An 11,286-nucleotide genomic window follows, 5' to 3' on the forward strand; every position below is an offset into this window, starting at 1 on the left:
GTTTAGAGGCAGTAATCTCTGAAAAGATTCAAACAGAAGCCTGATGAAACATTTTTGTAAAGGTTTTATTGCAACAGTTTAACAGAATGTACACTTAAGAAATAATTTGCAGCCATTACTTAATAACTCACATAACTAAATCTGTGTTCATATATTTTTTGATGTAGAAAGAGGCAAAAACAGGTTTGAGATCTTTGTGCATTTTGATCAAGTAACAAAAAACAGGTTTTAAGAAGTTTTAACATCATCTATTTTCATCACTTTAATATTTCTATTGTGAAAATGTGGATTGTCATCATAGTTGTCATTCAGTTAAGCAAGATCCTTTTCACACAAACCTTATTGAAATAACTTAACTTCACAGTATTTGTGAGGTGGACTACTTATCAGTTAGAAAAGACAGTGAGCAGGTTTTAAGAACTTAGAGAAATATGTTAGCCGGCATGTCTTTACATTAAAAATGAAACAGCTTTACAATCTTGCATTTCAGCTGCAGCTAAAGGGAATATAGTATTTCCATAGAAATAACAATTCAGGGTTATAATCTGATTATTTCACAATTTCATGTTTTTGTCTGTATGTATCACTATACTATTTACTTTCTAATGTCTTATCGAATTATTGAATATTGTTGAACAGTTTTTTTGATTGAACTACTAATCCAAATGTTGAGGTGCAGAGTATTAACAAAGGCATGAGAGACTTGAAACAGTGCTGAAAGAGTGTGAGACAAACAGAGCTTCAGACAAACACAGAGCTTCGGAAGTCTGTGGGTGCTTTCTGAGTCATTTCCAGCCGTCTCAAGTATTCACCATTACATCTTGTTATCGCTCACTACACTTTCTCATTATCCTTGAAAGGCCTCCGAATCGTATTTAAATCTGAGGTTGAACCTGTCTGTTCTGCAGCTCTGGGTTGTTGCAACAGTGCAGATGGGGCCTCTCTCCGCTCACATTCGTGGACCCACCAGCTCTGCTGTACCTACAGAGGGATTCATTCTTGTAGTCATTATCAAGTGTCTTAGACTCTTAGGCAAATAACTTTAAAAAACATTGAAATTCTCTCAGTGTGTTTTTTGTACCTCCAGCAGCATTGCTGTGATCCTCTTGGTTGATGTTCCGACCGCCATCTGTTCTGAGCTGTAAACAAGCAGAAGAACATGCACTCAGAGCTCGTTGAGGCTGAGACACAACAACCGAGAGGAATATATTTCACGTTATCATGGAACACCAAACTCATGAAGTGTGCAGGGCTGCAGCTGCAGTTACGTGTCTGCAGTAACGGCTCTTCTCTCACCTGCACTGGTGCCCAATCCTCTTTCAACAGCAGCTTCACATAGCTGAGGACGAAGAGGAGACTGAGGAAGACAAAGTTACTGGACATGCCCACCAGGGCTGAGAGGAGAGGGAAGTTGAACAACAAATATCTAATAGAGAATACAAAGATAGAAGAGTCATTATAACTTGTATTTATTATATCATATGTTGTATATTTTTTATTCAGACGTGCAGAAAGGATTTTATATTTTTTACACATGCAGGAACTACACCAGACACTAGTGTTCCATTGTAAGCAGGTGCAGTTTAGTAGATATAAAAAAGTTCCTGCATGAAGTCTAATGTACGTTAGAGGGTCTCTGAGCATGCTCTTATTCAGTGATCGTGATGTTATGTTAAATGTTTGTTTTCCTTGTATTATGTCTTAATATGTGTCCTTCTTTGATGTTGCAAATGGAGCTGCTGTGATGCAAGTACAATTTGCTGCTGAGTTTTTCATATGTCTTTGGGGTTTTGAACGCCAATGGCCAAGTGACGATCACTTCCATTATATTCAAGAGGAGGGAGACATCTTCTCCATATCTCCAACTCTCTGCAACTCACACTAAAACGATCTAAATCTAAATTAATAAATGTGACTGGGGGCTACTGTGACTGTCCCTCTGTTTTTCTTCTTGTTTCATCATCAGATATTTAACATCATATCTAAATTAAAACATGGTACAGATGTTACCTTATACCAGTGAAGTGGGCATGTATGTTGAGCTGGGATGAGTAGATCTGCACTTTGTTGGAGAGGATCTCAATGACGGCCGTGACCGATGGGAGATACTATACACATGAAGGCAAACTTTTTAGTCAACAAAACACGACACATTTGAACACGTCGATGAAGCAGTCCAGGACTCACTGGGTCGTCCGTGTAGTCTGAGAAGAGCTCCACTTCCAGCACTTGTTTCTGCTCAGAGACTCCGGTCAGAAAGGCCGGGAGGAACAGCAGCGTGCTCAGAGACCTCAGCAGCTCTGAGCGGTACCGGAGCATACTCTGAACCGTAGGGCAACACAGTCATACAGACATAGTACTGTCAATAAATTATTTCAGTCTGTAACAGATTACATTTAATCAGGATTACTCAATCAGATTACATAAAATAAGAACCTGTATCTATCATCTATTTATCACATTACATACATATCAGACCAGAAATCTTAGAACTGTTATTCATTGCTATTAACATATGAATAGCTCGTCCCACATGTAGGACATACACACACATGCAAAAGCTTTACCTTTGCATATAACTCAATTATTTGGTTATGTTTAATGTTTAATAAGCGTTGACAAAAGGCTGATCTCAGTGGACTCCCCCTTGTACAGTGTTATAAAGTGTAATACAATAGTTCTGTAAAGTTCTTCTGTTTTAAACTTGTTGTGTTGTCTCAGTTCTAGCAGTTTTAGGCCTCGTTCTGGCATTGCATGTGACTGAAAGGTCTTTCAAATTGTTGTGTTTCTAATTAATATACATAAAATTCAAAACACGTTATGCAAAAACAAACCAAAAATGCAGCTTTAGTAAAAATACCATATCAACACCTCTTTAATAAAGTTTGAGGCTTCAAAATAAGTAGTATTTATAAGAGTACTGGTTTCTTTTTGTAACCACTCAATCGAGTAATTTAAGTCAGAGGATCTTAAGCTGCTGTAAGGACCACATTCCAAAATAAATAGCAACTAAACAAAACTTGACAAACAATAGAGAAAAAAAGAACTGGGATGCAAATATCCGGCAGTACCTCTGGTGAAGGAGAATAGCTGATTTAAATTAATAATAGCATACTTTACACATCATATATTCCTGGAAGATATATGTATGATGTATTTCATTTAACAATCATACATTCACATGTTTGTGTGGACATCTCTATCATCACCTGAACACTGAGATCACATTCTGTTGCAGCAAGCACAAGCAGTCTAATCTGACCAGGCTGAGTGATTAAAGGTTAATGTACGTCAGCGCTGTACTCACAAAGCGAGAGCTGGACGCGGACAGCAGTTGTCTTGCCTGAGAAACACACAGCAATGCAACAGTGAATCATTGAGCATGAACTAACAATGAAGCATTATTTGATTTAAGGCACACATTTGGAGATGAACAAATCAACAACTCACAGAGCGAGCAGAGGAGGCAACCTGCCCTCCTTTCCCAGAGAAACAGGTAGTCTTGATCATTAACATCCCCAACTCCTGATTGGTCGGAGAATCAGGCATGTCCAGCTGCAGAGACATCTGATAGGCCTGGCCAAATGTCAGCACCTGAATGTACATTTTTAAAAGGTAACACTCATGGGAGAAGAGGTAGATACAAATACACAGATTGATGCACAGCAAATTCATACATACATGTTTCTTATTCCTCATCAGAGAGATGTTGGCCATTGGATAAGAGCATAGAAAAGAGGCAGGAGATTCACAGTCCGTCCTGTAGATAAACATGGGAAAGCCAGAAAGATAAAATTACAAGACATAAATTACAGTCTGATGCAGCTGGACAAGATATTACATACACACCTGTAGTGATAGTGCACAGGTGTGGAAAAGGCCGCCATGGGCATGTAAGAGTAGTAGAAGCTGCCATATAAAAAGGCTGAAATCCAGAGGAGCAGAAAGACAATGGAGAACACAGTAAAGCCCTGAATAACTCTCTGACGGGTGCGTGACATCCACGTGACGACAGCATCCTGGAGCCCCAGCAGCGCCCCAAACATTTGAGCTGAAGGTTCTCCATCTCCTGAACGCATATCACTCTTTTTACCCATGAAATCTAAACATAAAAAAAGAGAGTACATTTATTTTTTGGAAAAGCAGATTAGTACAGAGTTAACCTGGAACAGTTGATAAAAACCACATTTAATGCCACCACAAGTATGATTTAGTGTAAAGACATAATGAAAAGGATCACAATGGATTTTGTCCATATTTCACTTTAAGTAAAATTCACATCAAGAACTGTTTTGCAGAGGCAGAACCAAGTCATTGTTTTGAAAGTCAAAAGTAAGTCTCAAGTCTTTGCAGTCAAGTCCCAAGTCAAGACTGACAAGTCCCGGGTGCCCTTTAGCTCACCTGTTGGTGACACTTGTACAAAGGCTCCTTTTTATATAAAGGGACCTTAACTAGCTGACTACTTTGAATCTGAATGCTGCCCTTTGCTGCATATCACCCCCCCCCCCCTTTTCCTGTCCACCTTCAGCAGTACTGTATACAAAAGGAAAAAATCCCTGAAAAAAGGTCACCTGAAGAAAATAACTTTCAAATTTGGTTTGCAGTCCAAAATAGATCATCATATGTTTATCACCAAATGTAATTTCATTTTAGACATACACATTCAATTACTGCTGTTTGCTTTTTGTTGACCATGTAGATGGCATAGTTTTTGGAAGGAAGGAAATCATCTTTGGTATATTTTTCTACTGGAGTTCAGTAACATTAGTTCTTCATGGTTCTATCCTGTGACTTGATTGGATGCTGTTAGATAAAACATGGAAGTGGAACATGATAATCAAAGGGTTGAATTTCTGATTTTCAGGTCAGAAGGCTCAGTCCAAGAGAAGTCATGAGACGTCAGTGCTTGAGTTAAACTTCAGTCTCCAGTCATCAATTAGTGGCTTGAGTCTAAAACTCCTGCTGTTTTATTTCATGGAAAAGTGTGGTTGATGTTTTCATGATGTCCAGAAACAAGCCCCACTTTGATAGCAGTGATGGCTGTGAAACCACTGAGTCTGATCTCAGTCACAAGCAGAGGCCTTTAGCATCAGATGACTGAACCAACTGTGTCAACAGTCAACTGCCGCTCTGACTGTATTACTGACAAGAAGCATCTAAGAAAAAAGTAAAAAGAATCTGGATGTTTTAACAAAATATGTACTGTGTAATAATGTTGGTGGATTGATGTTTAATTTTCGGTTTTAGTATAAGCTGTTTAATTTCTCATTTCATGCTACTTATAGTGATCGAATATATCACTGTAGCCAAGTATTTAATATTAAGTATACTTTTTCATGCCACTTTCTGCTTCTCCTCCACCACATTTAAGAAGAATGAAGAGTTTATGTTATAAATAAAACGAAATATATGACTTTGTACAAATAGAGATGATAATTTGTAATTTGAAAGAAAACTATTTGAATAATTTAAACATCAAACATTTATAGTTGCCGGCTTCACTAATGTGGATTTGCGTATTTTCCTTTTTTAAATTAGTTTATCATTCATTTTGAGTTTTGTAACAGTGGTTATACAAAAGAAACATTGTAAAGGCGCCATCTCCCTGCATTGGGCACTTTTACTTTTGATTCTTTAAGTGTTCCTGATTATACTAACTGTACATACTCTTACTTTAATAAGATTTCCACTGCAAATCAAACATTTATTTTGTCTATTTAAACATCCATGTGATATCCATCAGCAACATGCCTGCAACAGCATTATTTTGTTATAGAAAACTCACCTCTGGCCAACTGTGAGTGTTAGGAAATCACTTCTCTTTCCGCTGAAGCGTCTTTATCCACAGCTTGACCCTGTCTGGATAACATGTTGTGATCCTTCAATAACTGCGGCTGCTGAAATAGCTGCCATTGGACGGGCTTAGTCCATCCCACATGATGAGAGACGCTCTGCCAACTGGAACAGAGTTCTTAGTGTTAAATATGACACTGACAACAAGGCCAAGGCTTGAGAAGTTTTGAGAACTATACTTCTTACTATTAAAACGACATATAGTTTATGTTTAGCGGACAAAAGAGAAAAATAAAGAGTATTATGGAAAGCTACTGAAGTGTTATCATTAATAGGAAGTAGGAATACAATGTTAACATCTACTATGTTTTGGTTTTGGGAATTGTTTAAACTAATTATTTCATTGCATTGCCTTCTATGACAATGTTAGGGGATCATTTGACCTCATGGGCAGCTTTCATTTCAAGTTTATTCTTGCCTTTTCCTTTGATTCGTAAATTGAGGGTAAAACAAACAACTTTAAAATAATCTGTAGATGAATCCATAATGAATATATTTGTTATTTGCAGTCCAAATTCTTTGTATTTTTGCACATCCTAATCCACACTTATACACACATTTCATTTTACTTTGATAGAGCTCAGTCTTAAACTCTTCTAGGCCTACTAGCAACGCACATCGATCTGTTCCCCAAGTCTTGATCCTGCATTGTACTTGTAGAATTGTCCTTCTAAAGGACCATGGGATAAAGCCCAAAGTATCTTATGTTGACAATAATTAAGCTAATGTGCAAGTCTCTTACGCCATATTTTGAATACGAAATACCTACAAAAGTAGGGATTGATTGATTGATTGAAAAGTTTATTAATAGCTCGTATATTGGGTACAGTACAGTACAGCTCAAAACATACAATTGTTAAGGGGATGCAGACCAGAGAAAGACTTTCGTCTTGTTTACATCAGGGTCCCCCATTTCCAATTCATCATGTCATTTAAGACATATAAGACATATTTGACATACGGATGGCTTATTTACAATTTACATACAGGTGGTTTTTTACATACAGATTGCTTATTTACCATTTTCATTTTAGATTTCGTTCTAATACATCCTAACCGGACATTTAAGACATACCAAGTCTACAGATATACAGTTAGTAACAGAGTCTAAAATGCGAGTATATACATAGATGGGGGGGGGGGGGGGGGGGAAGCTGTCCATTGAACGACAGGTTGAGATTTGTACCATTACCGGGGCCAGTTTTGCAATGCTCTCCCCCGAAGGTGCTCTTTAAGAGAGGTTTTGAAAGAGGTTTTGAAAGTCACCAAAAGTGACCATGACGTGCAAGCATAGTCATAGTACCCTTGATTGAGTGCTCCTGCCAGAATTTTCAGGGTGTTTTTGTTTACCAGAGAGGAGATCCGGTATAGGAATCTAGTTCTTTGATTGACTTTTTTTATTACATTGGATGCCATTTTGTCACAGGATAGGTTTGCCTCAAGAATAGATCCTAGGTATGTAATTTCCTTCTTACTTGTGACAATAATGTCGCCCACTGCAACTGAGAAGTCATCGGATTTGCTGAGATTATGTTTCGAACCGAAGAGAATGGACTCTGTTTTACCCAGGTGTAATGATAATTTATTATCGGCGAGCCAGGTGCAGATTCTGCCGAGCTCGGAGCTGAGGGTTTTTTCAACCTGCAATCTGCTCCTGCCAGAGACCAGCAGGGCTGAGTCGTTCGCGAACAGGAACAAGTTGCAGTCACATGCTGATGACATGTCATTTACATAAATTAGGAACAGTAACGGACCTAATATGCTTCCTTGTGGAACACCACAGCTCACTGGGGGGGGCAGAGTACCGTTTACCTCCACCATCTGTTCTCTCCCCTCCAGGTAGGATTGCATCCAGCTCACCGATAGTTTATCAAAACCAATTGCTTTTAGCTTGTCAATCAGAATGGGGTGATTGACAGTGTCGAACGCCTTTTGTAGGTCCAGCATCACCATGCCGCAGTATTTGCCCTTGTCCACCTCTTGTTTGATGTGGTCGCTCAAATAAAGAAGGCATGTGTCAGTGGAGTGGGATGTTCTAAAGCCAGATTGAAATTCATAGATTAGTTTATTTTCCGCGAGGTACTTTTCGACCTGTTCATATACTACTTTTTCCATGACTTTCGAGATGGAGGTAAGTATAGAAACAGGGCGGTCGGTAGTTGCCTGGGTCCAATTTGCTGCCCTTTTTGTGCAGGGGGGTTACTCTTGCAATTTTGAAGTCTTTGGGTACTTTTCCCTGTTTTATGGAGAGGTTAATTATGTGAGCTATGACTGGTGAGATGGCGGTTGCTGTGTCTCTGAGGAATTTGGAGGGGATATTGTCGTGGCCAGTGGCCTTGTTAGGTTGGAGGGCGCTCAGTTTAATGAGTACCTCTGCTGTTGTTACCCTTGCTAGACTGAAATGGATGAAAGTGCAGATACTACTGCTACTCTTTTGTGACCAATTATGTTAACACAATTGGATAGATGTGTATTGGCTCAAAGAACAAGAAGGAAGACAATCAAATAAATAATCAAGAAAACAACAGATCTAAAAAAGCAGAACAAGTCAAATAGTATCCCTCCAGTAGGGGGAGACATACCTTACTGCAAGAGAGAAAACCCGCCAAAAAACCTCTAGCAGCGTAGAAGAAGACACTTTTGTCCAATCACACGCAGTCTGGCTCTAACCGGAAGAGGTCCAATTCATTTCACAAAAACATTTGGAAAACTGCTAAAAGGTTTGTTCCAGCTATATTCAATTATTCCATATTGAAGTCACGTAATAACGCGTTAACTATATCAGATGATTTAAGAAAACACGCTCATTGGGTACAGATATTTAATAGATGAGGCATGCTTTTTATTCTATGTAAAGTCTGATGGTTTTCTACTGATACAATTATTTCTCCTTAACATTTCATAGAAGCACACGAAAAAAAAAAATATAATACATATGTATACACTGTCTATGTACTGGTAATCAGATCACTTTAACGGATCTTACTTTTTTTTGCACCTGAACTTAATAAATTATCAGTTTTTCTGAATGTGGGAGAAATACTTTTCTGTTGTAGCCAGTGCATACATCTCATACATCACCTTTATCAAATCACAGCAAGACATTTCAGGTTTTAAATGTGTTTTGTTTTCTTCTGTCTTCTCATCGCAGCATGTCCTGTAACAGCAGTGTTACCCGGGTTAACGTGTCCTCTGTGGGCCAGGCGCAGAGCGTCCCAGTCCACCTCCTGCCCTGTGAGATTGAACACAATGGGCCGGCCCAGGTCTCACAATACCTCACTGCCACCACCAAAGACTGCAAACAAGGTATACTCAACCTCTCTGACAGTAGACCAAAGCTGACTGTTACTGGTCTGCTATTTATAGAAAACAACGATGGAGATAAAAACAAATGCAATGTATCCAATGTCAGGATGGTCAACATAATAACAGAAGGCCTAAGTTATTTTTCTTATCAAAATAAATAAAACAGCATAATTATGACCATGTATAATCCACAGCTTTTAGAAAATGATTGAGGATGCTTTGATTTAGTTAGTCACAAAGATTGATTAACAAAGGTGTATCTAATGTTTTCAGTAAGCTGAGCTCACTTAAAGACGTAGAAAGCAAACATAGTGAAACCACTTCCTCAAAATAGTATAAAACAGATAGGTAGTTTCCATACCCTTTACAAAATCCTGAAAGCAGAAAACAGAATATGTACATTTGACACAAAAGAACATCATAGGTAAAACACTAGGAACTAGACTGAAATGCAGAGTGGTCTGCAGAGCTATGTTTTGTGTAAATGTTGCAGATATCCTTAGAATATATTCTGTTCTTGTCTTCATGATTTGTATTCTTTTGTGTGACGGATATTAAGTTGTTGGTCAGGTGACCTTTAAAACTTTGTTGCCCTTCTTTTGTAACATAGCTTAACATTTTTACCACATCATTTTTTGTTTCTAACTACAATCCTTTGTACATTTTTCTCCTTACAGAGAAGATGGTATCATTCAGAGGGCGTGGGTTGAAGGGCCAGGAGCTCAGCTGTCCTCAGGGCTACACCGGCTTAGTGCTGAAAGAGACCAACAAGCCCGGCTCCGACCAAGAGGTAAACATCTGACGCTGACCCGCAGTCTGGTTCAGCCAAACATAAGGCAAAGCTCTGATTGCATGGAGGATAACATCTGATTTCAGTTTGGTAACTATTTTGTTATTATGTGTACTTAATAGTAATTGATATGTGTTTTCAGGACAGGACAGTGAAGGTATCATCTGTGTTTGACAAGCTGACCTACTGGAACCTGGAGACGCCACCAAACTCTGACGATACCGTTGTGATGGCAATGGATTGGCCAGAGTTGGCTGAGGCGGTGAGTTGTTCTGTTTTGTAGCCAACTTTACAGAAGGCTGTTAAATCAAAGACCAATTTGTGGCACCCAATGAAAAGTTTCTTAGTTTAAGTAAATTAAGTGTCCTGGAACACTGGTTTGTATTAGGTGTGATTCAAAGCGTCGTCCAGTTGACAAATGTACTAACAACAGTACAGTAACATCTGTCCCATAAGTTCAGTTCATCGTTAACTGCTGTTAAAATGAATGAAAATGAATTGTTATTATAATGTTTTCCCTGACAGATCCACGGGCCAGTAGAAGACTAAAGAGAGAAAAACGTATTTGATGCTGAAGGATGGCATGTCCTCAGCGTGTCACGAGTGAACACTTTAAAGTTGACTTGCAACAGACAGTGAAATAAGTGCTACAAGTTCAGTGTAATTGTGTTACAACTGAAGAATAACAAATGTTTATATTTTTGTACATTTTCTTTTGTAGTGAAATAAAAAGAAACTAAAGGTTAATGTTTAGTGACCAACCTGTGTGATTTTGTGATTCACTGAAACGGCAACATGAACACAATGTTTTACTAAACAGTTTATTCACAAATTGACCTTTTAGATTTTGCACACAATGACTGAACTCCACCTGCCAAGTATTCAAAACTCTTTTATGGTAAACCATTCAATTATTACTATTTTAAGTACAGAAAATGTACTTCCAAAACATGTAAAATGGCGTTGAACAACAAATTCAGTTGACAGTCATTTAGGCACATTTCAAGTATAAATGTAAAGAGGGGGCTGAATTACTGCATGTAAAAAAATGCTCAAACTGTATAATCTGTGATTATGGCAAAGGTCACACAGGCAATAAGAAAAGCTAAACACAAACAGGGAAGAGCCCCACACTGCACGTCCCCACCAACTGCCATCCTACTGCATTTTGGCGTAAAGTTTGTATAGTTTAACATTTTCAAGCAATAAGACTACCCTTATAAAGGATTAATTAGGTTGTAAACACTTTATTAATCATTAAGAACCATTTATAAACCAGTTCTAACATACATCAACACAGGCTCACTATTTGGCAAGATGACTAAGCCTTACATTGG

The 11,286-nt window shown here is 38.4% G+C and overlaps 2 protein-coding genes across 4 annotated transcripts; one reads left to right on the forward strand and one right to left on the reverse strand.

Annotated features, from left to right (window-relative positions):
• Nucleotides 1–47: 47 nt before the first annotated feature.
• LOC117543512 (seipin-like) lies at nt 48–9,009 on the reverse strand. Of its 2 annotated transcripts, none has more exons than XM_034211860.1 (11): nt 8,935–9,009; nt 5,786–5,958; nt 3,850–4,102; nt 3,682–3,760; nt 3,451–3,594; nt 3,308–3,343; nt 2,188–2,322; nt 2,011–2,108; nt 1,297–1,357; nt 1,082–1,139; nt 48–981 (listed from the first exon to the last, which is right to left on the reverse strand). In XM_034211860.1, exons 3-11 carry the CDS (start codon nt 4,095–4,097, stop codon nt 950–952), a joined length of 891 nt encoding a protein of 296 aa, XP_034067751.1. In that variant the 5' UTR covers nt 4,098–4,102; nt 5,786–5,958; nt 8,935–9,009; the 3' UTR covers nt 48–949. The 2 variants fall into 2 exon arrangements, with proteins under 2 accessions (XP_034067751.1, XP_034067750.1); XM_034211859.1 differs by having other exon boundaries at nt 1,297–1,426.
• Nucleotides 8,513–10,710, forward strand: rnaseh2c (ribonuclease H2, subunit C). 2 transcript variants are annotated; one of them, XM_034211861.1, is made up of 5 exons: nt 8,513–8,573; nt 9,005–9,159; nt 9,837–9,949; nt 10,092–10,211; nt 10,475–10,710. In XM_034211861.1, the coding sequence occupies exons 2-5, from the start codon at nt 9,006–9,008 to the stop codon at nt 10,496–10,498; spliced, it is 411 nt and encodes a 136-aa protein (XP_034067752.1). In that variant the 5' UTR covers nt 8,513–8,573; nt 9,005; the 3' UTR covers nt 10,499–10,710. The 2 variants fall into 2 exon arrangements, with proteins under 2 accessions (XP_034067752.1, XP_034067753.1); XM_034211862.1 differs by lacking the exon at nt 8,513–8,573 and adding an exon at nt 8,644–8,664.
• Nucleotides 10,711–11,286: the final 576 nt, after the last annotated feature.

Source organism: Gymnodraco acuticeps, unplaced genomic scaffold (assembly GCF_902827175.1).
Source record: "Gymnodraco acuticeps unplaced genomic scaffold, fGymAcu1.1, whole genome shotgun sequence".
Taxonomy (NCBI): Eukaryota; Metazoa; Chordata; class Actinopteri; order Perciformes; family Bathydraconidae; genus Gymnodraco; species Gymnodraco acuticeps.

Coding starts and splice junctions, on each gene's coding strand:
- LOC117543512 (XM_034211859.1), bottom strand. CDS start 4,097: ATGGGTAAAAAGAGTGATATGCGTTCAGGAGATGGAGAACCTTCAGCT. Junction 3,595..3,681: donor TGATGAGGAATAAGAAACAT/GTATGTATGAAT, acceptor ATGTACATTCAG/GTGCTGACATTTGGCCAGGC. Junction 2,109..2,187: donor CAGACTACACGGACGACCCA/GTGAGTCCTGGA, acceptor TCATGTGTATAG/TATCTCCCATCGGTCACGGC.
- rnaseh2c (XM_034211861.1), top strand. CDS start 9,006: ATGTCCTGTAACAGCAGTGTTACCCGGGTTAACGTGTCCTCTGTGGGC. Junction 9,950..10,091: donor AGCCCGGCTCCGACCAAGAG/GTAAACATCTGA, acceptor ATGTGTTTTCAG/GACAGGACAGTGAAGGTATC. Junction 10,212..10,474: donor GGCCAGAGTTGGCTGAGGCG/GTGAGTTGTTCT, acceptor TTTCCCTGACAG/ATCCACGGGCCAGTAGAAGA.